Here is a 23,313-nt window from a genome sequence, read left to right on the forward strand (position 1 = left end):
TGATGTTGTGATGATGTCTAGGGAAGGAAGCATTTCATAATGGGATGTAGCTCAGCTGGGATGTCAGTCCCATTCTGGCCTCCAAAGCTGCCTTTTCCTCCAGGGGAACTGATCTCTGTAGTCTGAAGATCAGCTGTAATTCCAGGAGAACTCCAGGCCCCAGCTGGAGACTGGCAATCCTAGAAAGTGCAAATTATCCAGCCATAATAGAAGTTGACCAAACTATATGCATTGTCCCGTCCCGGCTGAGACGGGACTCCGCCTGGAACCACCCTGCTCCCCACACCCTCCGAGGCCCCGACATACCTCGCAGCCTCCCAGCGAGGCCTTGTCAGCCGAGACACCCGCCAGTTCGAGGAGCTGACGTGCCCGCCCCCGAGCCTGGGGAAGCTGGAGGATCCGGCCATTATAACAAATGAGTTTGACACTCCTGAGTTCCCAACCTTCATCTGGGGCCTGGAGTTCACTCAGAATTACACCTTATCTCCAGACTTCAGAGAAAAGTTCCCTTAGAATGAAATGGAAGCTTTGGATTATAGGGTATAGCATACAATATGTAAAAACAGAAGTCCTACAGTGACATCACATCCACACTGAGCTCCCTCCATTCCTCAGCCTCCAGCCTCCCCTGATAGAACTCCCTAAATTCCAGGAATATTCTAAGCTACAAATTGTCATAACCATCTCATTCCTTTATGTGGCAACTTTGTGCAGCAAATCTAGGCACCTCAACAATTTCTCTTGCCCATATTTTTCTTCATGTGTAAATAAAAAACCGCTAAAAGACACCATAAATTTTAAATGACAAAACAGTGTCTTGTGGGAATATCCTTCTGAAGCAAGTTCTTGTTCATTTGAAGTTCTATGTGCAAGACTGGTCAGACCACCACTGACCTTCACATTACACTGTTTTGTCATTTAAAATTTATGTTATCTCTTAGCGGTTTTTTATTTACACAATTGTATGCTAAGATCCTATAATTTTGCTTTACATCTTTTTCTTCAAGCAGATAAAATCTGCCATGACCCAGTCTTGGGCCTTTTCTGTGGTGGCCCCTATAATGTTCAGAAGTCTATATGTTTACCTAAAAAGATCCTCAACATCTCAACCTTCAGTGGCAGCATCTTACTCTCAGCATATTCCTCATTGACAGCATCTTACCATTTTTGTCTTATAGAGGTTCCCCCACCCTCCTGGCTTGTAGGAGGCTTTGTAAATTCCAAACCATTCAGGAGAGGGCATTTGAGGGTAAAGAACATTGGTTGTGGTTGCTCATGTGTTTCTGGTTTGATTCTTCCCATAAAATAAGATTTCATTATAATATTTGGGTTTTGACTGTTTGGATAGGGTTAGCTCTGGATTAGGAAAGAGTCTGGGATTGGGCAGAGTCTGGGAACCATGGTTTTGAGGAAAGAAGGAACTTCAATGGGGTAATAATGCCATATAGACCACCCTCCAAAGTGATTTTTTTTCTCCAGGTAAAAGACAAAATACTGCAAATATTAGAGTAACCAAATAGAGAAATTTCTAATCAATTTATCACTGAACAGTCCTTCTTGTGCCCATGTACACATAAGTGATCCAAACAAGGAAGCTTCAAAGGGAAATTGCAATGCAAGATTGCTGGACTTGAGTTCATTCACAAGTTCAGAACAGTGAAGCCCTGAGAGCTGAATAGGGATGCTGGATTCTTATCTCTATACCAATGCTAATTTTCTGCTCCCAAGCATTTCCCCTCTGCTTTCGTCAAGCAAGTTCCAATATGCATCGTGCCTTAGCATTTACAGGTCTTCTTTATAACACCCTCCCACCTTCTGACTGGGATATAAAGACTTAGATCTCCATTCTGATTTCTGTCTTGAAAGCTCAAACCCAGAAGATTTTGTTCCTCTGTAAGGTGCTAGTGGCCTCAAATCTAACTGTATTACTGCAACACAGGTACCCTATGAAAGCATTCCTTGACTCTCTAATAACCATCTCTTCAGCTTTTCCTACCTGTATCTGCACAAGGAACCTTCATGAGATCAGCATCATAGTTGTCGGTGAGAGAGCAAAAGAGTTTCCCATTGGGCCAGCTGTCTCTTACACACGTTGAGTGATTTTTGCCTTCAAAGACGAACGGAAAGATGCAGGGACCCATAGGTTCAGCGCTTAGTCCTGGAAGGGATGGAGAAAAGTGAGACGGGTAAGAACATAAGAACATAAGAGAAGCCATGTTGGATCAGGCCAACGGCCAATCCAGTCCAACACTCTGTGTCACACAGTGGCAAAAATTTTTATATATATACACACACTGTGGCTAATAGCCACTAATGGACCTCTGCTCCATATTTTTATCTAAACCCCTCTTGAAGGTGGCTATACTTGTGGCCGCCACCACCTCCTGTGGCAGTGAATTCCACATGTTAATCACCCTTTGGGTGAAGAAGTACTTCCTTTTATCCGTTTTAATCTGTCTGCTCAGCAATTTCATCAAATGCCCATGAGTTCTTGTATTGTGAGAAAGGGAGAAAAGTACTTCTTTCTCTACTTTCTCCATCCCATGCATTATCTTGTAAACCTCTATCATGTCACCCCGCAGTCGACGTTTCACCAAGCTAAAGAGTCCCAAGCGTTTCAACCTTTCTTCATAGGGAAAGTGCTCCAGCCCTTTAATCATTCTAGTTGCCCTTCTCTGGACTTTCTCCAATGCTATAATATCCTTTTTGAGGTGCGGCGACCAGAACTGCACACAGTACTCCAAATGAGACTGCACCATCGATTTATACAGGGGCATTATGATACTGGCTGATTTGTTTTCAATTCCCTTCCTAATAATTCCCAGCATGGCGTTGGCCTTTTTTTATTGCAAACGCACACTGTCTTGACATTTTCAGTGAGTTATCTACCACGACCCCAAGATCTCTCTCTTGGTCAGTCTCTGCCAGTTCACACCCCATCAACTTGTATTTGTAGCTGGGATTCTTGGCCCCAATGTGCATTATTTTGCACTTGGCCACATTGAACCGCATCTGCCACGTTGACGCCCACTCACCCAGCCTCAACAGATCCCTTTGGAGTTCCTCACAATCCTCTCTGGTTCTCACCACCCTGAACAATTTAGTGTCATCCGCAAACTTGGCCACTTCACTGCTCACTCCCAACTCTAAATCATTTATGAACAAGTTAAAGAGCAAGGGACCCAGTACCAAGCCCTGCGGCACCCCACTGCTTACCGTCCTCCACTGCGAAGACTGCCCATTTATACTCACTCTCTGCTTCCTATTACTCAGCCAGTTTTTGATCCACAAGAGGACCTGTCCTTTTACTCCATGACTTTCAAGCTTTCTAAGGAGCCTTTGATGAGGAAAGCTTATAGCACTTCCATAATCTTATAGCACTTCCGTAATCTCATGCTTGCACTCCATCAGAGGACATCCTATATCTGATTTGACCAAGATCAAAGGAAAAAAACCCCAAACACCACAGGCTCCACTCCCAAATGTCAAGAAATCTTCCAGCCCAGAGCAAGCCATCTTAGAGGAGACTGCAGTCAGGAACCTATTTGTCATGCCTAGATCAGCATTCACTGACATGGGTGGCTTCTCTGAGCACCTTTTATGATATGATGTGCCAGCTTGCCCCTGATCATCATGGGCTTTTTTGGTAGAAAAAGTCCAGCAGGAACTCATTTGCATAGGCCACACCCCCTGACATCACAGTTGTTTCATGCAGGAATTTTTTGTAGAAAAAGCTCAGCATGAACTCATTTGCATATTAGGCCACACCCCTCAACACTAAGCCAGCCAGAACTGCGTTCCTGCTCAAAAAAGCCCTGACCGTGGCTCATTCTGTCCTCATCCCAACAGAAAGAGAATGTCTTGATGACTATATATACCTCCTTCGTGGGTCTGGAGTGTCAGAAACAGAGGTGCGCTCCCCATCTAGCTGGAGAGAGGAGGAATGGAGTCTGTGGAAAGGAAGTGCAACCTCAAAGGGACAGAAAGAAAAGCAGACAGACACTGCTACGAGTTGGTTGAAGCACCTCGGGAGCAGGGCCGGCCCTAGACCATCTGGCACCCTAGGCAAGGCTAACTTCTGACATGCCCCCCTGACACTGATAACATCACCAAGTCACATGAGGGTGCCCCATTCGACACCCCCCTCCTCAGAAGACTGGAGCCCTAGGCAATGGCCTAGTTTGCCTAGTGAAAGGGTCAGCCCTGCTCAGGGGGTGCAGGATCCCTGCCCCCTTTGGGGGATAGCAGAGATATTGCCCAAAGGAGTTCCTCTTTGCATCCACTGGTGTATATTTGTACATACAGCATACATGCTTAGTCACAAAGACGGACAGACCGACAGCTAGATAGATTGAGAGACAGACAGACAGATAAATAGATACACGTACATATACACACCAAAAAAACGCCACAAGTACTCTGGAAAGAGAACCAATCTGGGTAAACGCTATTCCCTGGAAGTCACCAATCAGAGAAAAGAAACATTATTTTTTATTTATATCCTTGAGTTGTTGTACGTTGCTTTGTTTGTCAATTTTTGCCTGAAAAACAGGATTAAAAATGCACAGTTTTACCTTTACTGTTCTTCCAAAGCAATCAAGGGCTGGAGGCCCTTCCTTGACCTTTTCTCCTTACAGGGCAAGAGCGAATGACTGGCCAATAGTTGGCAGCAATCTTCAGGCCTAAGCAGGGATAACAACCTGGGTCTTTCCGATTCTCATCCAGCTACTGCTCTACATTGGCTCCCTGAAGGGACATTTCTGGCTAATGTTTAAAAAATATCCTCATAGTGCTCAGTCCACAACCAAATCTCTTGCAATCGTTCTGGATTCAGGCTCAGTCTACTTACTTGTGTCAGCACAGTAGCTCCATTTCTTGTCCTTATCATAGTTGCCCGTCGTGGCGCACCAGGGCTTGTCAAACTTTTTAGTGGCACAGGTGTAGTATACCTTTTTCCGATAGAAGAAGGGGAAGACACAGGGTTGGCCACCAGAATTACCTCCATATTCTAGACAAAGGACAAGAGCAGAGTTTATGTGTATTGTAATCTATATTCCTAATTTGGTTCTCACCTTTTTTCTACTTTCATCTGGGGACAAAAGAATGCACTGCATTTAGACCCTGCTTTTGTATAGCAGATGTAAAAGAAGTTGTATCTTCCTGGGAATCTTCCCAGGTAGTAAGCAGCTTCACCTAAACATTTAAACAAAGGGAGCCTGAGGAATTTTCTTGGGGGTTTTTCCTTGGTCTGTGATACAACCAGTACTGTTAACAACTTCCAGCTGAGACCTCCAGGCTTGAAAACTGATCTCCAGACAACAGAGATCAGTTCCCCTGGGAGTAAAATGGCTGCTTTGGAGGGTGAACTTTATGGCATTATACCCAGCTAAGGTCCCTCCCCTCCCCAAAGCCCTCCCTCTCCAGGCTCCTCCCACAAATATCCAGGAGAGCCAGTTCGGGGTAGTGATTAAGTGTGCGGACTCTTATCTGGGAGAACCAAGTTTGATTTCCTCACTCCTCCACTTGCAGCTGCTGGCATAGCCTTAGGTCATCCCCCAAGCATCCCAGAGCATCACTGACCCAGACAGAGAGTTCCATCAATACCCTGTGGCTAATAGCCACTGATGGATCTCTGCTCCATATGTTTATCCAATCCCCTCTTAAAGCTGGCTATGGTTGTAGCCATCACAACCTCCTGTAGCGAAACTATAGGATCTTAGCGTACAGCTGTGTAAATTTAAAAAACCCGCTAAGAGACACCATAACTTTTATTTTTTTTTTAAGAAAAGTTTTAAGTTTATTAAGAAAAACAAGATACAACACAAAACAGAACACAGAAACAAGAGAGCACTAAAACAAAAAACACTAAGACAAAAAACACTAAACACTAAACACTAATACAAAGAAACACTAAACAAAATACACATTACTACATACAACCTCTAACTACTACTTAACTACATGTACTCCCCCACAGGAGAGGGAGAGGATTGAGCTTGTAAATAAAACATTTCTTACTCCGTCTCTACTTTAAACTAGATATAATTATTTTGTATCGAAACCTCTATTTTAAAAATAGATATAATCATTTTATGTCAAAACCTCTATTTTTAACCCACTCGTATACAGGATCCCATTCCTCCCGGCATTTCTGCACGTTACCATTTCGCAGTCGGGTAGTCAACAGATCCGATTCCGCTATTTCTAAAAGTTTAATAATAAGTTCTTCTCTATTAGGAGTTCTATCTTCCTTCCAATATTTAGCGTATAAAATTCTTGCAATTGTGACTATGTACAGTAATAATTTCAGCTTGGTCGCAGGTAAGTTTTGTCTACAAATGTTTATAAGATATAGTTCCGGAACATGTTTCACTTGTATTTGCAAAATTTTTTGGATCCAGATATTGACTTGTGTCCAGTATTTTCTAGCCTTTTTACATTGCCACCATATATGGAACAGAGAGCCTTTCACTTCAGTACATTTCCAGCATTTATTAGAATAAGAAGGGTATATCTTTGCCAATCTATCTGGCGTAAGGTACCATCTGTATATCATTTTATACATATTTTCTTTAAGATCTGCTGGCTTTATTAACTTTATATTTTGCTTCCATAGCTTCTCCCATTCTTGCAAATCTATATTGTAACCGAAGTCCTTCAGCCATCTGATCCATGCTTCTTTGACCACCTCGTCTTGCATCTTAACTTGGAGCAACCAGTCATAAACTTTGGTAATTAATTTTTGTTTGGACTCCAAAATCAAATCTAGGTCAGAATAAGAGTTCAGGAAACCAATTTCTTTATCTTTCCGAAATCTTGATCTCACTTGGCATTGTAGCCACCAAGTTAACTTTAGAACTTCTTCCTCAACCAGTTCATTCTGGTCATTGAGCAAGTAGGCATAGTCCTGTTGATTTTCCCAATTATACAGTTTGGGATGTGACGCAGCCTCTATCGGGGAGATCCATTTTGGAGTATGTTTATACATCACTTTAATTTCACTCCAGACCGCATACAGAGATCTTCTTATTTCATGTCTGAAAAAGCGCCCAGTTTTGACAGGAGTTTTATACCACATGTAATTATGCCAGCCTTCTCCTAACCCTTCGCCCTCTAAAGCCAATAATCTTTTGTTTTCCAATTTACACCAAGCTCTCAGCCACGCTATATTGCACGCTTTATAATACAGTTTCCATTCCGGGAGAGCTAGTCCTCCTCTTAGCTTAGCATCTTGCATAACTTTCATTTTAATTCTGGCCTTCTTACTCTGCCAAATAAACGTTTTAGTCATCTCGTTAAGTTGCTGAAAAAAAGATTTAGGTAATGTAATTGGAATTGTTTGGAATAAAAATAATACTCTCGGAAGAATATTCATTTTAATCGTTGCAACTCGTCCAAGGAGCGAAATTTGGAGATCTTTCCAATTATTTAGATCCCTCCGAATCTCTCTCAAAATTTTTTCATAGTTGTCTCTATATAAATTCTTTAAGTTATTGGTCAGAGAGATTCCCAAGTATTTAACCTTTTTTTCATTCTTAAATCCAGAAAGCTGTTCCAACCTTTCAGTTTGGTCCTTTTCCATATTCTTTGTTAGGATCTTGGTTTTAACAGTATTCAATTTAAATCCGGATACTTCTCCATACTCTCTTAATCTTTGTTTTAAGAGTTCAATCGATGATATAGGTTGTTCCAGTGTAAATACCAGATCGTCTGCAAACGCCAACGTTTTTAATTCTGTATTGTTTATTCTAATCCCCTGAATTTGAGAGTCTTCTCTAATCTTCTTGATCAGCGGTTCTAAGGTCAGTATAAATAGTAGCGGAGATAGTGGACATCCTTGTCTTGTACCTTGTTCTATTTCTATTAAGTCAGTCGTTACTCCGTTGAAATTAACTTTCGCTGTCTGTTTCGTGTACACTGCTTCAACCATTGAACAATATCTTTCTCCACACCCAACTCCTACCAAAGTCTCTTTAATGAAGTTCCAATTAACATTGTCAAAAGCCTTTTCAGCATCTATCAGGATCGCCGCAAATTCTTTATCTGGGTGTTCTCTATAGTACTCAATTGCGTTCAGGAGCAGTCTCACGTTCTGATTCATTAAGCGTCCCGGAACAAACCCCGTTTGATCCTCATGTATTAAACTTCTGATGACTTTCTTCAATCTATTTGCTAGTATTGTTGCATAAATCTTATAGTCACTGTTCAACAAAGAAATTGGTCTGTAGTTTTTAATTTCTGCTGGATCAGAGTCTTCTTTATGTATAAGAGATATTAAAGCTTCTTTCCACGATTCTGGAATATCACCGGTATTGTAAACATTTTCCATTACTTTCTTAAAGGGAAGTAGTAATACATCTTCAAAAGCTCTAAAAAATTCAATCGGCAATCCATCTGTGCCCGGCGTCTTGTTGTTTTTTTGAGTTTTTATAGCATCGACTACTTCCTGCATTGAGATTGAGTTTTCTAAGCTTGCTTGTTGTTCCTTTGTTAGTTGTTGCATTTTTACTTCCTTTATATAAGCCTCTTGTTTTTGTTGATCAAGTTTCTGTTTCTTATACAAATTCTGGTAAAAGTCCTGAATAATGGTTTTCATTTGAAAGTTTTGAAAGATCTCCTCTTTCGCCTCATTCCTTAACATCTTTATGATCTTTTTCTCCTTCTCTTTTCTCAATCTGTACGCCAGCCATCTACTCACTTTGTTCGCGTTTTCAAAGTAATTTTGTCTTGTCCACTTTAGCTTTCTCTCAATTTCTTCTGCTAAAAGGATATTTATCTGATGTTGAATAGCTATAATTTTAGTCTTGATCCCGTTTGGATTCCCCGTTTTCTGTTGTTTCTCAAAATAGTTCAACTTTGCTAGGAGCTCATTGTAAGTCTTTCTTTGTTCTCTCTTCCTCCTTGATGAATATCGGATGGCGACACCTCTAAAAAAAGCCTTGAATGCATCCCATATTATTGAAATCTTTGTATCCTTTTCAAGATTACATTTAAAAAATTCTTGTATTTCTTTTTTGGCTTCTTCCAAAAATTTGGTTTCCTTCAAGATTTGTAAATTTAAAGACCATCTAAAGTTTCTTTTTTGTTCCTGAAATGCCACCGAGATTGGACTATGATCTGAATACGATTGGGGAAGAATATCCACTTGATTAACTGTCAACATCATATCCAGAGACATCCAGATCATATCAATTCTTGACCAAGACTTATGTGGTTGTGAGTAGAAAGTATAATCTGCTGTGCTCGAATTTCTTGTTCTCCAAGCATCTACTAGATTCAGTTCCTCAGCCATTTTTAAGAAGGAATTAGGTAATAAATTTCGAGTCTTCTTCTTTTTCTTTTGTGAGTCTTCATATTTTTTGTCCAATTTCATATCAAATATCGCGTTGTAATCTCCTATAATACAATATCTATCCAAGTTAAATTCTCTTAACTTAAGGTACAGATCTTGATAAAAATTTTCTTGATTTTCATTGGGGGCATATATATTCCCCAAAATTGTTTTCTGCCCATTTAATTCTACTTCAACGATAAGAATTCTTCCTTGCTCATCCGAATACAAACAGCTCGATTTAATCTGATGAGAGATGAAAATTGCTACCCCTTTCTTCTTCTTCTGCGAGTCACATGAAGCATATAAAGTTCCAAATTTCTTGTTTTCCAGGTACTTTACATTGTCTTTCCGAATATGAGTTTCCTGTAAACAAATGATTTGTGCGCCAGATTTTTTCAATTGTTGAAAGACTCTCCTCCTCTTGCCGGGTTCATTTAAACCGTTCACATTCAAAGAAAATATTGTAGTCTCTGCCTTGGAATTCATTTTGGTGATTCCTTACTATCAGGTATCTTGACTTCCTTCCTACTCTGAAGTCTTGTCTTCATCTTGTCTCGTTGTTTTTTGGGGGATTCTCCAGCCGGAGATTCTTCATCGCCTTCTAGCTCTTGTTCGCCTCCTGACTCCGATCCACTCCGTTCCACGCACTGGTCCCAGAATTCTTCCATCTTTGCCTCAGTAGTAATGTTATACCTCTTCGCTTGAAATGTAAAAAAGAGACCTTGTGGAAAAAGCCATCTAAACTGAATTTCATGCTTAATTAGCCACGCTGACAGTTTCTTGAATTTAAACCTCCTCTGCCTTACACTCCAGGGTATCTCTTTTAGGATCTTTATTTTGTTTCCTTTCCAATTAATTTCACATTCTCTTGTTTTTCTCAGGACTCTTTCCGTTGTTTCTGATCGCAAAAGTTTAACTTGAACCTCCCTAGGGAGTTTAAACTTCCTTATGTAACTGGATGAGACTCTTTTAGCCCATAAGATATCTCTTGGGCCTTCTTCTAGTAATTCTTCATTATCCACTGTTAAAATGTCCATTATCTTACTGGGTAGGTCTTCTTCCCTCTCTTCAGGGATGTTTTGGAAACGCAGAATTGTTGCTGCTTTCTCCATTTCAAGTCTCATCAATCGATCTTCCAGCTCTGTCAATTCTTTTTGATTCTCTCTAGCTATGTCACTTGTCTGCTTACTTCGCTCTTCCATTCTGTCTACTTTAGCAGTTAAGCCATGGACCTGTTGCGTGTTAGCCAGCAGTTGTTTTTGGAATTCAGCCAACTGGTCATTTGTCTTCTTTACTTCACTCATCAAGTCAGTTCTTAATTCATCCAAGGCTTCGTGATTTTTCTTAAATCCAGCTGTTACACTCTTCTGCAGTTTTTCCAGTGCATCTTGGTTTCCAGAGACTGGAGTCATTTTAGGTCCCACCGCCGGTGGGGTGCCTTGCTGATATTTCTTGATCTTCGTTTCTGTCATTCTAATTTTGCTAGACCAAGTCTAATAAGTTCACCCCCCCTTTCACTTTACTATATAATTCAATCTCTCAATCTCTCAATTTCTTCTTGACAAAACCGGCACCCCTCTTGTTTAAGATGAGCTGTAACAACTCAATAATCAATAATCCAATCCAATCATTAAATCACCATTCAAGATCCCCTTACCCAAAACAACCCCCCTAAATAAATTAACCCTTAAAAAAATCAGTATTTCAGTTCATTATAATGTAGATCAGATATTCCAATTAATTTCTTATTGCTTAATAATTAGGAACTTCAATTATTCAAAAAACAAAAAAAATAAATCAATTTAGTCCAATAGCAAATACAGATTCTGAAATAATTATACAGTTGTGCTGTTATAAAAAATTAAAAAGTGGATAAGAATTTTAATCACAGTCTTATCTTGCCTGCTTCTTGTCTACCTCTTCTTCTTTCTTCTTTCTTCCCTCCCCCTGCTTCTTTTCTTCTGCCTTTATCCTATTATTCTATCAGCCTCTATCCAATAAAGAAGATAGTTCCTGTTGTGTTCAGTTGTGCTTAGTTATATTCAGTTCCTGCTGTATTCAATTCAAACTCCACAGTTCAGACAGTCTATTTATTGTAGGCGAGATCACAGGAGAGAAGAGAGTCTGGGAAAAAAGCCAAAACAGACCGCAGCAAAACAAAACAAATCCTCCGCCAAAACTCCAAGTTCTCTCTGCTCCTGCTGGTTATCGACACGGACACAGACACAACACCCAGATCTTCGATAAAGCACGGCCGCGGCAAATGCCGCTAAGAACCGCCTCTTTACCCTTTCAGTTATTCATCCCCGGAACAAGATATAAAAACAGATCAGAAACACGAAGATATATTCCAACGACCACCAAGCACCAAGCACAGTCGAATCTTGCCAAGTCGAAACTTACGGGGGGGGGGGGAATTTCTTCAGCCCCGGGGAGCCACTGATGTTTCACTTTACTCCACACCTTCCTAATAAACAAAATAGGTCCCGTCCGCCATTACGACTTGCTTCCGCGAATGACTCTCCCGGGCCCCAGCGATCTAGTCCCTCTTTTCCCCCTCCTCACTCCTGCTTCTCGTCTTGTCTTGTCTTTTAGCCCCCTTCTACCGGCTCCACTCACCCGACCACGCTCTTGCACGATTCCACAGCCACCTTCAAGTCCGCTTGCGGCTTCGGCCAGCCCCCGGGGAAGCGCGCCGCCACTCACCACCACTCACCGCCGCTTTCTCCACACCTCCGCTTCCGCGCCTCTCGGACCACCGACCCAAAGGACCTTCTCTTCATCCACTAAGCACTTAGCCGAGGGGAAGTACCCACTTTCGAACAGTCTTTAGGGTACAACCGATAGGAGTCACGCTTCCTCTCCGTTCTCCCTCACTCCGGCAGCACAGTTAAGCGCCTAAGCGTTGAGAGGCAACGGCCAGGAGGAAACCGGCGCTGGTTGGGGAACCTCCGCTCCCCCCCATCAGCCAGAAGCCCTCCAGACTCCGGAGCGTCCCCTGACAGCTCCGATAAGGGTACCCCCCGTCCGGGAAGCCCCCTCTGTCGCCCCACAAACAGAGTCCCTTCTCGAGCTAGAGAAAGGAGCTCCGCTTCACTCCGCCATCTTCCGGAAGTCGAGACACCATAACTTTTAAACAACAAGACAGTGTAATGTAAAGGTCAGTGGTGTTTTGACAAAACTTTCACATAGAACTTCAAATAGAAAAGAGCATGTAGCAAAAGAACATTAACAGAAGGCAGTTCAAAAGCAGTCTTTCCAATCATGGAGGAGTGACAATATTCCAGTATTTAGTTCATGGAACTAAAAGAAGCCCTTCCAAAGACGTCTGTTCTAGGTGTTTCATCTGTCTTTCTTCAATTTGGAGGCTTATTTAGCACTGGAACCCAATCTTTACAATACATTCACAGGAGACCACCAAGGTTCAGAAGATGTCTGTAAGATTAATCAGTCAGAACACCACTGACCTTTACATTACTTTGTCCTCTTGTTTAAAATTTATGGTTTCTCTTAGCGTTTTTTTATTTACAGCACCACCTCCTGTGGCAGTGAATTCCATGTGTTAATCATCCCTTGGGTGAAGAAGTGCTTCCTTTTATCCATTCTAACCCAGCAGCTCAGCAATTTCATTGAGTGTCCACAAGTTCTTGTATTATGAGAAAGGGAGAAAAGGACTTCTTTCTCTACCTTCTCTATCCCATGCATAATCTTGTAAACCTCTATCTATCATGTCACCCCTCAGTTGACGTTTTTCCAAGCTAAAGAGCTCCAAGCATTTTAACTTTTCTTCATAGGGAAAGTGTTCCAACCCTTTAATGATTATAGTTTCCCTTTTCTGCACTTCTTCCAATGCTATAATCTTTTTAAAGGTGTGATTACCAGAATTGTACACAGTACTCCAAATGAGGCCATACCATCGATCTATACAGGGGCATTAGGACACTGGCTGATTTGTTTTCGATTCTCTTCCTAATAATTCTCTGCATCCCATGAAAACGTTGTGAAAGCAACATCACCCCAGAGTCGGAAATGACTGGTGCTTGCACAGGGGACCTTTCCTTTCCTTCCTATATAGGTGTAGTCCAAGAAATTCATATGGAAATCTGACTGAAAGGGAAACACAAAATAATGCTTAAACTGTTGTCCGTCTCCTTAAAGGTTCCTAATCTGGTTCGTCAGAATTTCCTTGCTGGGGTCCTCTTTCTTGGATCAATTCACTGCCCCTCATTGAACTAAGTGCCCCTCAGAAAAAAGGAGAAGGATGCACTTGGCCTTTCCTAAGCTAAAACCAGGTTATTTCATTGCCTTATTTGTCCTACAACTATGAGGCTATTAAAAGTTAAGTGTATGATTATTTCTGGCTAATCATTTAACTCATTGTTTCCATATATTTGGGATTGCCAAGGGAATGTTGCTCTAGCTTTTAGCAAACCAAAAACTTTTTTGCTCTCTCACATTCTGTGTAAATGCATCCAAGGATGAAGAGAAAAATGGGCTGCACCCAGCAACGTGCCAACAGAACAAAAAGAAAAGGTTTACTATTAGGTTTACTATTGTACAAGGCCCCCATGTGTTTTGCCATGCAGATTTCATCAGGGGGGATCAGAGTATTCACCTAGTACTGGAGCTGTCCACAGAACTAAAGGACTTGATTGTCGTGGACAGTCCCAGCACTAAGTGAATAATCTGATTCCCCCTGACAAAACCTGCATGGCAAAACACATAGGGGCTTTGTACAATAATGACTCAATCAACTAGCACCTGGCTTCCCACCCCCACCCCGCCAAAACCCTTTTCATTCTGTTGGTGTAAATACACCTACCATTCCTACAGCCCTCTGTATCCAGACAAGTATTAACACTATTTTGGGACTGTATTTTCCCAGGCTCACACTCACCAAATCTGAAAAATTCATCAATCAAGAGTGAAAATTCTCTTCCAGCTCCTTCCCACCAGCTTCAGCCTAACAGAACAGCTTTGTATTTGGGGGAGAGTGATGTTAAAATTTATTTCAGACACATTTGGGTGCAGGTTTGAGGGAAGAACACTGTCTTTCCCTGTATATCTCTGATGTTTCCTTTCAGCCCATGGAGCCAAGCAAATGAATGAATAAATTCTGCAAAAGAACCTGTTCCCTCATGAAGTGGAGAATGAATTTGTATTTTGTCACCTTGAGTTGCACACCACTTCCATTCGTTATTATTACGTTTACAGTTTCGAGTCGTGGCACACCAAAGTTGCTCATCTAGAGTCCCATATGTAGTGCATGAAGAAAAGGTCTTTTTTTTGTAAGTGAAGGGAAAGACACAGGGTTTGTTATCTGAAAAGGAAATAGAGAGGAAAGAGGACATAACAAAAGTTACATAAAGGAGAAACTATGCGAAGGTCTGCTGGGTCTAGCTAGAGGAAAAGGAAGGAAGGGCTTTTGTTGACTTACCAACTTCATTTGCCACATTATTGCCCACATAAGAATATAAGAAGAGCCCTGCTGGATCAGACCAAGAGTCCAAGCATCCTGTCTCACACAGTGGCCAACCAGTTCATCTGGAGGGCCAACAATAAGGTATTGAGGTAGAGACCTTTCCCTGATGTTGCCTCCTGGCTCTGGTTCCTTTCTGTGTAAAACAGAAGAGTATATTGGTTGCCCCTTTACCTCCTCCTCCCCCATACAACAAACTGCACTTCCTGAAATATCCACTTCTACACATCTCTTAATGGTAAAAGAGTTAAATGGCAGGCTACGAGTACACAGCTGGAAAGATCTCAATTACTGAGCCTGTATGTGTGGTTACTGCAATTTTGGGGTAGAACCTAATCACTACAGAGCTCACATAAGGGAACTTCACCATCTCTCCTTCCCATAACAGCTGACTGAACCCACACACACATCCTTCTCCTTGGAAATAATATGGTAGGCTTTTGTGAAGTCTGTAGTGGTTGGGTAATATGGACCACAAGCACCACAAAGTATAGAACCCAGCTTTATCTGAGAACAGCAATTTCAATAAAGGAGTCATCTTGAAGTAAATAATGACAGTCAGCACAAGCTCACACAAAAAGCTCCCAACTGTGGATATCTTTGAGACTTTCCTTATCCAAACAGATTCCTGGACTCAGGAGTTCCAAAACCACCTGGTCTTCTTTCTGAAGCAGAAATTAGCATCTACAAGTCTTCTGCATTTGATTCCTAAACTGTGTTCAGCCCACTGTCCAATCTACCATCAATAGAGGGTCCTCACTGTCATGACCAGTCTTCCAGCCCTGTCCCCAAACTGATTTTCGACACTAGAATAACAGAATCATAAACTCATAGAGTTGGTTTCTATGATTCCATGATTCAAATGTAGAATTTCAGTTTGGGGACAGGGCTGAACGATAATTAAAGGTCTAGTGCAGAATTGGCCTAAATGTAGGGGCAAGCTCTAAGAGTTCAACAGGCATCAGTGATGTGCTATCCCTGCTAAAAGGAGCCAGAACAGAGACAGGGAATGATAGACCTTACCTTCCTTTCTTGCAAGTAGTGAAAGGAAAGCACAAGAGTATATGAGGAAGACTATGGAGAAAGGCATCTCTCTCCCTCTCTCTTTCAGTCAAGTGAAGAAAGCACTCTGCTCGGCTGTTTTTATATGCTCAGCTTGACCCCATCTTCCTCCCACAGAAACAACAGAAGGGAACAGTCAGATTCTGCCATCACTGGGAGAAGAAAAATAAATAAATAATGGGCTTAGCCATGACCTTTTCAAACAGCAGTCAATAACTCCCTAGTTCACTTCAGCAGGATAAACTCCAAGCACTATACATGAAGGCAGGAGACAAAACTCAGCTACAGGGGGTGAGATCCAGTATGGTGGACCTGTGGTGGTGTGTGGGGAGTATAATTCAGGGGTGTCAAACATATGGCCCAGAGCCCCCACATCAAATCAGGCCCCCAGAGGGCTCCTATCAGGTCCCCAAGCAACTGGATCTTGTCTGCTTCCTTCTCCCTCTCTCTTGCTTCCTTCTACATCTCAGTTTGCTATGCAAGGCTTGTTCAATTGCACAGGAGCTACAGAGCAAAACCTCGATTTTCACCATTGCATGAGGTTCCTCCCCCTCCTGGTTACCTGGGGAAGGAAGGAAAGAGCCAGAGCTTCATTTGCCCAGTTCCCTGGATCCTATGGGAGAAATATAAAGAAAGCACCTTTAATGTTTTAAGAATGTTTTATCTAAAGTTTTAAAAAAAAATCTTTAGTCGTGTTTGTCTGTGTCCTTTAAAAAGTTGATATCTCTGCTACCTAATCTTAAATAGGTACACACATGGCCCGGCCCAACAAGGTCTTATTTAGGTCAGATCCGGCCCTCATAACAAATGAGTTTGACACCCCTGGTATAATTGTTTTCTCCTATACCCTTTTTCTTAATTTAAAGTTTCTGTCAGAGAGAGGGAGTGGCCCAAGGTTACCCAGAAAATTTCCATAGATACTTAAATGAGGATTCCAGCTTCAGAACCTAGTCAGACACACTACCCATTACACCACACTGCCTTCATTGGGAAAATAGCGAGGGGGGGTGGAGTTTAACTACCATGGGGCACATATTTTTATCAAACACTTCCTTCCAGGAGCTCAGGTCAGTAGACATGGGTTCAACCTTTCCTGATTCTCTTATCTATTTTAAAGTCAAGAGAAATAGTTAAAAACTGTTTTGCACATATTCTAAACTCCTGTCTAGCTACATGAAGTAACTCAATACTTTTCCATATATCACCTCATTTCCTATTTAAATTAATGTATTTCAGAATCAATATTTGCTGACAGTTCAAATCCAGTTTAAAATTTCACTTTTTACTGTTGCCAAAGAGTGAGAAAAGAAGTCCAATGTAAGTTGCTTTAAGTCTGTGCAGTAAATTTATCTTGTCCATCCAGTCTTAACATAACAATTGTGTCCATTAACTTGATGTTCCCTAACTTACATAGCAAATTTCTATATTGGGGAACTGCTTTAATTTCCAGCATTTACTAGCTGGAATAACTGTTGAAGCCACCAACATTTGTCAAATTAAATACCACTTGAAATGACCAGAATATTGGTTACAGTTTTGAAAGGACAACAGGTAATAGGTGAAAGATTTCTTCCTGAGACCCCGAGAGTTTCAGCTAAAGAGTCAGTTTGGTGTAGTGGTTAAGTGTGCGGACTCTTATCTGGGAGAACCGGGTTTGATTCCCCACTCCTCCACTTGCACCTGCTAGCATGGCCTTGGGTCAGCCAAAGCTCTGGCAGAGGTTGTCCTTGAAAGGGCAGCTGCTGTGAGAGCCCTCTCCAGCCCACACACCTCACAGGGTGTCTGTTGTGGGGGAAGAAGGTAAAGGAGATTGTGAGCCACTCTGAGACTCTTCGGAGTGGAGGGCGGGATATAAATCCAATATCTTCTTCTTCTTCTTCTTCTTCTTCTTCTTCTAAAAGTAGATAACAGTGACCTTGGTAGACTAATGGTCTGATTCAGTAATAGAGGAGGTGTGGCTTAGTGGGAGACCACCTGCTTTGCAGGCAGAAGGTCCCAGGTTCAATCCCTAAGACTTCCTGAAGATCATTCCTGCTATACCACACCATGGGTTGGCATGATATATCAACCTTCTGTCCATAGCTTTTCCTCAGAAGTAACATTTGAAAGGTGGGGGGAGGTCTGGGGAAGGCAGTAGTCCTCTAAGTTACAACAATACCCCAAAAATAATCATCTTTAGTCCCTGTAATTCCTGGAACTGTTGGCTGGATTGTTCAGTGAAGAAATAAATTCCTTCTGCATGTACTCCAAGGGACACCCTTTGATATTGTGTACATGCCCCAAGGCTCAGACCTGGGGGGGGGGGGGGGGACAGCTTTAATCCTGGGGATTCTCAAGAATTAAATTAGTTCTGGAGATTCCAGCAAGGGAGAGGTGAAGTCATTCTTGTAATACAAAGCTGCAAAAGAGAGGCAAATGTGAGGCAAGATGGGTGACATACACCCAATAAGGTCTTAGCTTACCCATTCAGAGATCAGAGTATGTATGGTTACTGATGTTCAGCGGTAGTTCAGGTCAATTGGACAAAAATCTCTTTGTTGTCCAGAAATGCCACTGTGAATGCCACATTTCACTCCATGCTAGAAGTTTCATTTGAGAAGGAAAGGGTTACGTTTTCACAAGGAAATGGGCCCAAGAAGGAGCTCTGGGGTCATCTTCATCACTCTTGGCGAACAGAACAAAAGCAGCTTTTAAAGGGGAGTCACCTGGATGTGCTTTGGTACATGCCACCTGTACAAATCTGACCAACCAAGCAGGAGAGCTTAGAGATTAGCTCTGGCAGATAAATTTCTGGAACAGAGGCTGCAAAGGCAGAAATGTTCCCAAAAAATAAACAAGAAAGGATTGGGTGCTGTCAGAATTCTGTGTCTGTTCAAAATCCTGCTGTATAGAGTGGTCCTCACATCTATCAGTTGTGATTGTCCCCCCAAAAAATAATATGCTGATGACACTCAACTGTATTTATTGATAAATGGCCACCCAGAATCTGGCCCAGAAAATCTGGGCCAGGCACTGGAGGCCGTGGCTGCATGATTGCTAAGGAGCCAGATGAAACTTAATCCACCAAAGACAGAGGTCTTGGGTGGGGTAGGTTTGGGTATAAGGCTCCCAGTCTTGGGCAAGGCACCTCTTGTGCTAGTGCCAAAGGTTCAGAGCCTTGGTGCCTCTGCCCCAAAAAACAGCCCTTCCAGAGCCCCAGATACCCTCAGATCAATTCGCCATGATTTTCTATGGGAATAAATCTCCATAGGGAATAACAGAGTTCCCAGCAAACATTTCTCTCCCCTCCCCCCGCTTTCTGACGACCCTGAAGCAGGGGGAGGGCCTCCAAACTGGGGGATCCCCTGCCCCCACCTGGGGATTGGCAACCCTACTCCTGCAGCATGAAAAAAATAACACCAACGTCATCCTTCTTTGGAGAAAAAAACAACAACCCTTACCTGTTGTTTCCAGATTGTGGCTCAGCTCCAGTCTGTGCTGTGGCTGCTGCCTCAGCTTGTTCTGAGGCCTCAGGCTGGGGCTAGGAAGCAAAGACGACCACCAAGCAACTTGTCCAAGTCCCACGCCCACCAAATGAGGGCTGCTGGGACAGGAAATGCGGCTGCTGAAGAGAGGAGGGCGGGGCAAGCCCACTGAAGCCCGCTCCTCTCAGAACTAGAAACTGCCTTGTCAGTCAAAGACTTGTGCTGGCTGGGGGCGGCGCCAGCAAGGGACACACAGGGAATCACAGAGACAAATCCTAGAGCATCTCTCTGGTATCATAGAGAGAAAATCCTAGAGTGGCAGCAAAATTGGCTCCATTTCTCCCCTGCTTCCTGATTTTTGGAGAGCGGGGGAGGAGGCTGCATATCGGGGGGTCCCCCGCCCAGGCAGGGGGGTTGGGAAGCCTACTAGCCAAAGGAAAGTCCACTTAGCCTCAACCCAAGCCAGGGCATTTTCCATCCTGGCCCCTACCTGGTAGAACAAGCTCCCACTTGAGATCAGGGCCCTGTGGGGCCTGTTGCAGTTCCACAGGACCTGTAAGATGGAGGTTAGGCTTGCCAATCCCCAGGTCCCAGCAAGGGTTCTTCTGCTTTCCCAGTCTCCTTCCCGCCCCCAGTTAGCTGGCCGGCAGTGGGGAAGCCCCGCCCCCAAAGCCACCATGTGATGTTTTCCCCTCCGGAGGCTCCAGTCTCAAATTGGAAAGGCTTCCTCTTGGGATGGGGTGTCTGTGTTACTTGGAAGAAGCTGGCTGTGACTCGTGAGTAGAGAGGCCAATCCCTCACTTCAGAGTCGCCAGAAAACGGGGTGGGGTGAGAGGGGAGGAATGTCTGCTGAGCACTTCATTATTCCCTATGTGGAGATCGATTCTCATAGGGTATAATGGGGAATTGATCTGGAGGTTTCAGGGGCTCTGAGGGAGCTGTTTTTTGAGGTAGAGACACCAAATTTTCATTATAGTATCTAGTGCCTCTCCCCAAAGTACCCCCCAAGTTTCAAAACGATTGGACCAGGGGGTCCAATTCTATGATCCCCCAAAAAGGTGCCCCTATCCTTCATTATTTCCTATGGAAGGAAAAACATTTTAAAATGTGTACTGTCCCTTTAAATGTAATGGCCAGAACTCCCTTGGAGTTCAATTATGCTTGTCACACCCTTGTTCCTGGCTCCGCCCCAATGTCTCCTGGCTCCACCCCCAAAGTCCCCAGATATTTCTTGAATTGGACTTGGCAACCCTAACTTCAGTACAGGTGCTGGACAATTCACTATCATTGGCCTCCCTGCTGGAACACCCCCCTCCTGGACACAGGAGTATTAGACATCTAGTCAATCCAGCCAGGCAGGGATGAAATTTGATATCTGCCCTCTTGCAGCAATTTAAATGTTAAAAGGCTTTTTTTAAAAAAATGAAGGCTTGTTATTATATTGATTGTTGTTACCAGGGCTGGCTCAACAATTGGGAAGAGTAGGCACTGGCCTACGGGCCCCGATGCCCTCAGGGGCCCTGGGCCACTCCCCCCCCCATTTTCCTCCTGCTTGCCGCCCTCCCAGCCTGCACGCACAGCCAGCAACTGAGCCATTCTTTGCCCAACTTGCCTGGTGGGGCTGCTGGTGATGTCTCCAAGTTTGCCTCTCTCTACTTCTCCAACACAGCTTTGTTAAAGGGGCTTTTGAGAAGGTGCCTGCAGGCTGCAGTGGGGACCGCAGGTGGCAGGGTGGGTGCTCCAACTCAGAGATAATTTGCGAGGGGGCCCCCAAGATTTTGACTGCCTAGGGGCCTCCATTGTGTTTAATCCGGCACTGGTTGTTACCCACCCAGAGCCCACGTGGGGAGGGCAGATTACAAACCTAATATAATAAATAAATAATAAAATGCCATCTTCATCTTGACAAACAGAACAAAAGCAGCTTTTACAGGGGAGTCTCCTGGACGTGCCACGTGTACAAATCTGACCAACCAAGCAGGAGAGCTTAGAGATTTGCTCTGGCAGATAAATGTCTGGAACAGAGGCTGCAATGGCAGAAATGTTCCCAAAAAATAAACAAGAAAGGACTGGCTGCTCTCAAAACTCTGTCTGTTCATTTTTCTATTGCGTAGAGTGGCCCTCACACCCACAGGCTGTGATTGTCAAATGAGCAGTGGGGGGGGGGGGTGTTTGTCCCATAATAGAGATTTAATGTGTAGAAATGGGTAGCTGAAGCTCTCAACACGGAGCTAAGCAATATCTCCTGATCACCACAGCTTTTTCCTTTTAGCAGAAATGCAGTTCTGGCTGGCTTGACAACAGAGGGTGTGGCCTAATATGCAAATGTTTTCCCGCTGGGCTTTTTCTACAAAAAAACCCTGTGCGAAACAATGGTGATGTAGAGGGTGTGGCCTAATATGCAAATGAGTTCCTGCTGGGCTTTTTCTTTTTTAAAAAAACCCTGCTGATCACATATGCTTTCTAAATCCCATCTACCTGATTGGTTGACCTATATTGATGAAAATAATATCGGTAATTGGATTTAACATCAATTATTTGGTCTTGCTTTCGGAGAGCCAGGCTTTTACCTTGATCAAGCAAAGACTTATCAATATTGAGTTACAAGAATTGAAAAGCCTTGCCTCTGGCCAGTGTTCCCCAGTACATTGGGTGCTTTCCTCTGGTTTTGCCCTGCCTGAATATTTATCTTGTCAACTCAACTTCTCAGGGTGCTTATGCTGGCCCGTTTTAATGTTCTCCCATCTATGGTGCTATATGGGAGATTTAAGAAAATTCCATATTCAGGTTGTGTCCATGTGGAATGAGGGCAATTGAAGATAATGATTACGGTCTCTTGCATTGTAAATTTTATGACGATCTTTGTGTTGTTATTTTTAAAGCCTTTTGCGCAACCTCTAAAGGGTTGATCCAAAGATCTTCTTGCTCTTAGCTTCGAATACGTGCAAAATATTGAATCTGTAGCAAAATTCCTTTATTACACTTCTAGGAGGAGATGTTCCTTTTGTCCGTAGATTCTATTGCAATCCATTTGGATTTGTGCTGTTATGCCAATAAGTGATGTGATGTGATCTCCTGATCACAGCTTGCCAATCAATTTGATATTAAAGGGAAAGCTAGAGGGACCAGTTTGAAAGCTGGTAGCCCTAGGGGGTGACCCTCTGGTAGCTCATTGGATGAATGAGATTGAGGATAATCACCATGTTCTTCTGTATTGTAAATTCTATGATGATCTTTGTGCTGTATTTTTAAAGTCCTTTTTGCAACCCTTGGAGGGTCAATCTGAGGACTGTAAGATCTCACTATTAGCCTCAAACAAGAGCGAAACCACTGAATCTGTAGCAAAAGTCTTTCACCACGCTTCTAAGAGATGTTCTTTTTGACCACAGACTCTGTTGTTATCCATATGGTGTTGTATTGTTATCCCAGTAAAGGTTTTGTGATTGTGATTGATTGGTAGCTCATGGAATGCCATCCGCTGAGTCACATGCCCTAACAGATCTGAGCTTTCTCCCAAACACACACACACTACTGGTTGACAAGACTTATTGCCAGAGATTTTTTTTTGTAGAAAAAGCCCAACAGAAACTCATTTGCATATTAGGTCACACCCCCTGGCATCACCATGGTTTCACACCAGACTTTTTTGTAGAAAAAGCTCAGCAGGAACTCATTTGCATATTAGGTCACACCCCAGACGCTGAGCCAGCCAAAACTGCATTCCTGCACGTTCCTGTTCAAAAAAAGCCCTGCTTGTTGCTATTATGTCTGGTTAGACAGCAAAAGCTCCAGGCCCCATGCACATCATAAGTTGAGAGGAGCACCAGGATAGCAAGCTGAGGCCACCTAGCCAAGAAGTTCCTGCGCTTCCCTCCAGAAAATGTCTTCTTCCTCTTCTCCCTTTTCCTACCCACCCATTGACATTCTACAGGCTTGCCTTATCCCTGTGTCTTGGTTCCTACCTCAGTCTTCAT

General features: G+C 43.0%; 1 protein-coding gene across 1 annotated transcript in view; it reads right to left on the bottom strand.

Annotated features, from left to right (window-relative positions):
* Positions 1 to 988: 988 nt before the first annotated feature.
* LOC132583603 (epididymal sperm-binding protein 1-like) overlaps positions 989 to 23,313 on the bottom strand; it is a 34,584-nt gene continuing 12,259 nt past the window's right edge. Inside the window, exons 4-7 of the mRNA XM_060255225.1 lie at positions 14,505 to 14,654; positions 4,850 to 5,008; positions 1,997 to 2,158; positions 989 to 1,056 (exon numbers count right to left, since the gene is read on the bottom strand). Of these exons, the coding sequence (XP_060111208.1) occupies positions 989 to 1,056; positions 1,997 to 2,158; positions 4,850 to 5,008; positions 14,505 to 14,654 (539 nt within the window). The remainder of the gene's footprint in view (positions 1,057 to 1,996; positions 2,159 to 4,849; positions 5,009 to 14,504; positions 14,655 to 23,313) is intronic.

This window comes from Heteronotia binoei, chromosome 15 (assembly GCF_032191835.1).
Source record: "Heteronotia binoei isolate CCM8104 ecotype False Entrance Well chromosome 15, APGP_CSIRO_Hbin_v1, whole genome shotgun sequence".
Lineage (NCBI taxonomy): Eukaryota > Metazoa > Chordata > Lepidosauria > Squamata > Gekkonidae > Heteronotia > Heteronotia binoei.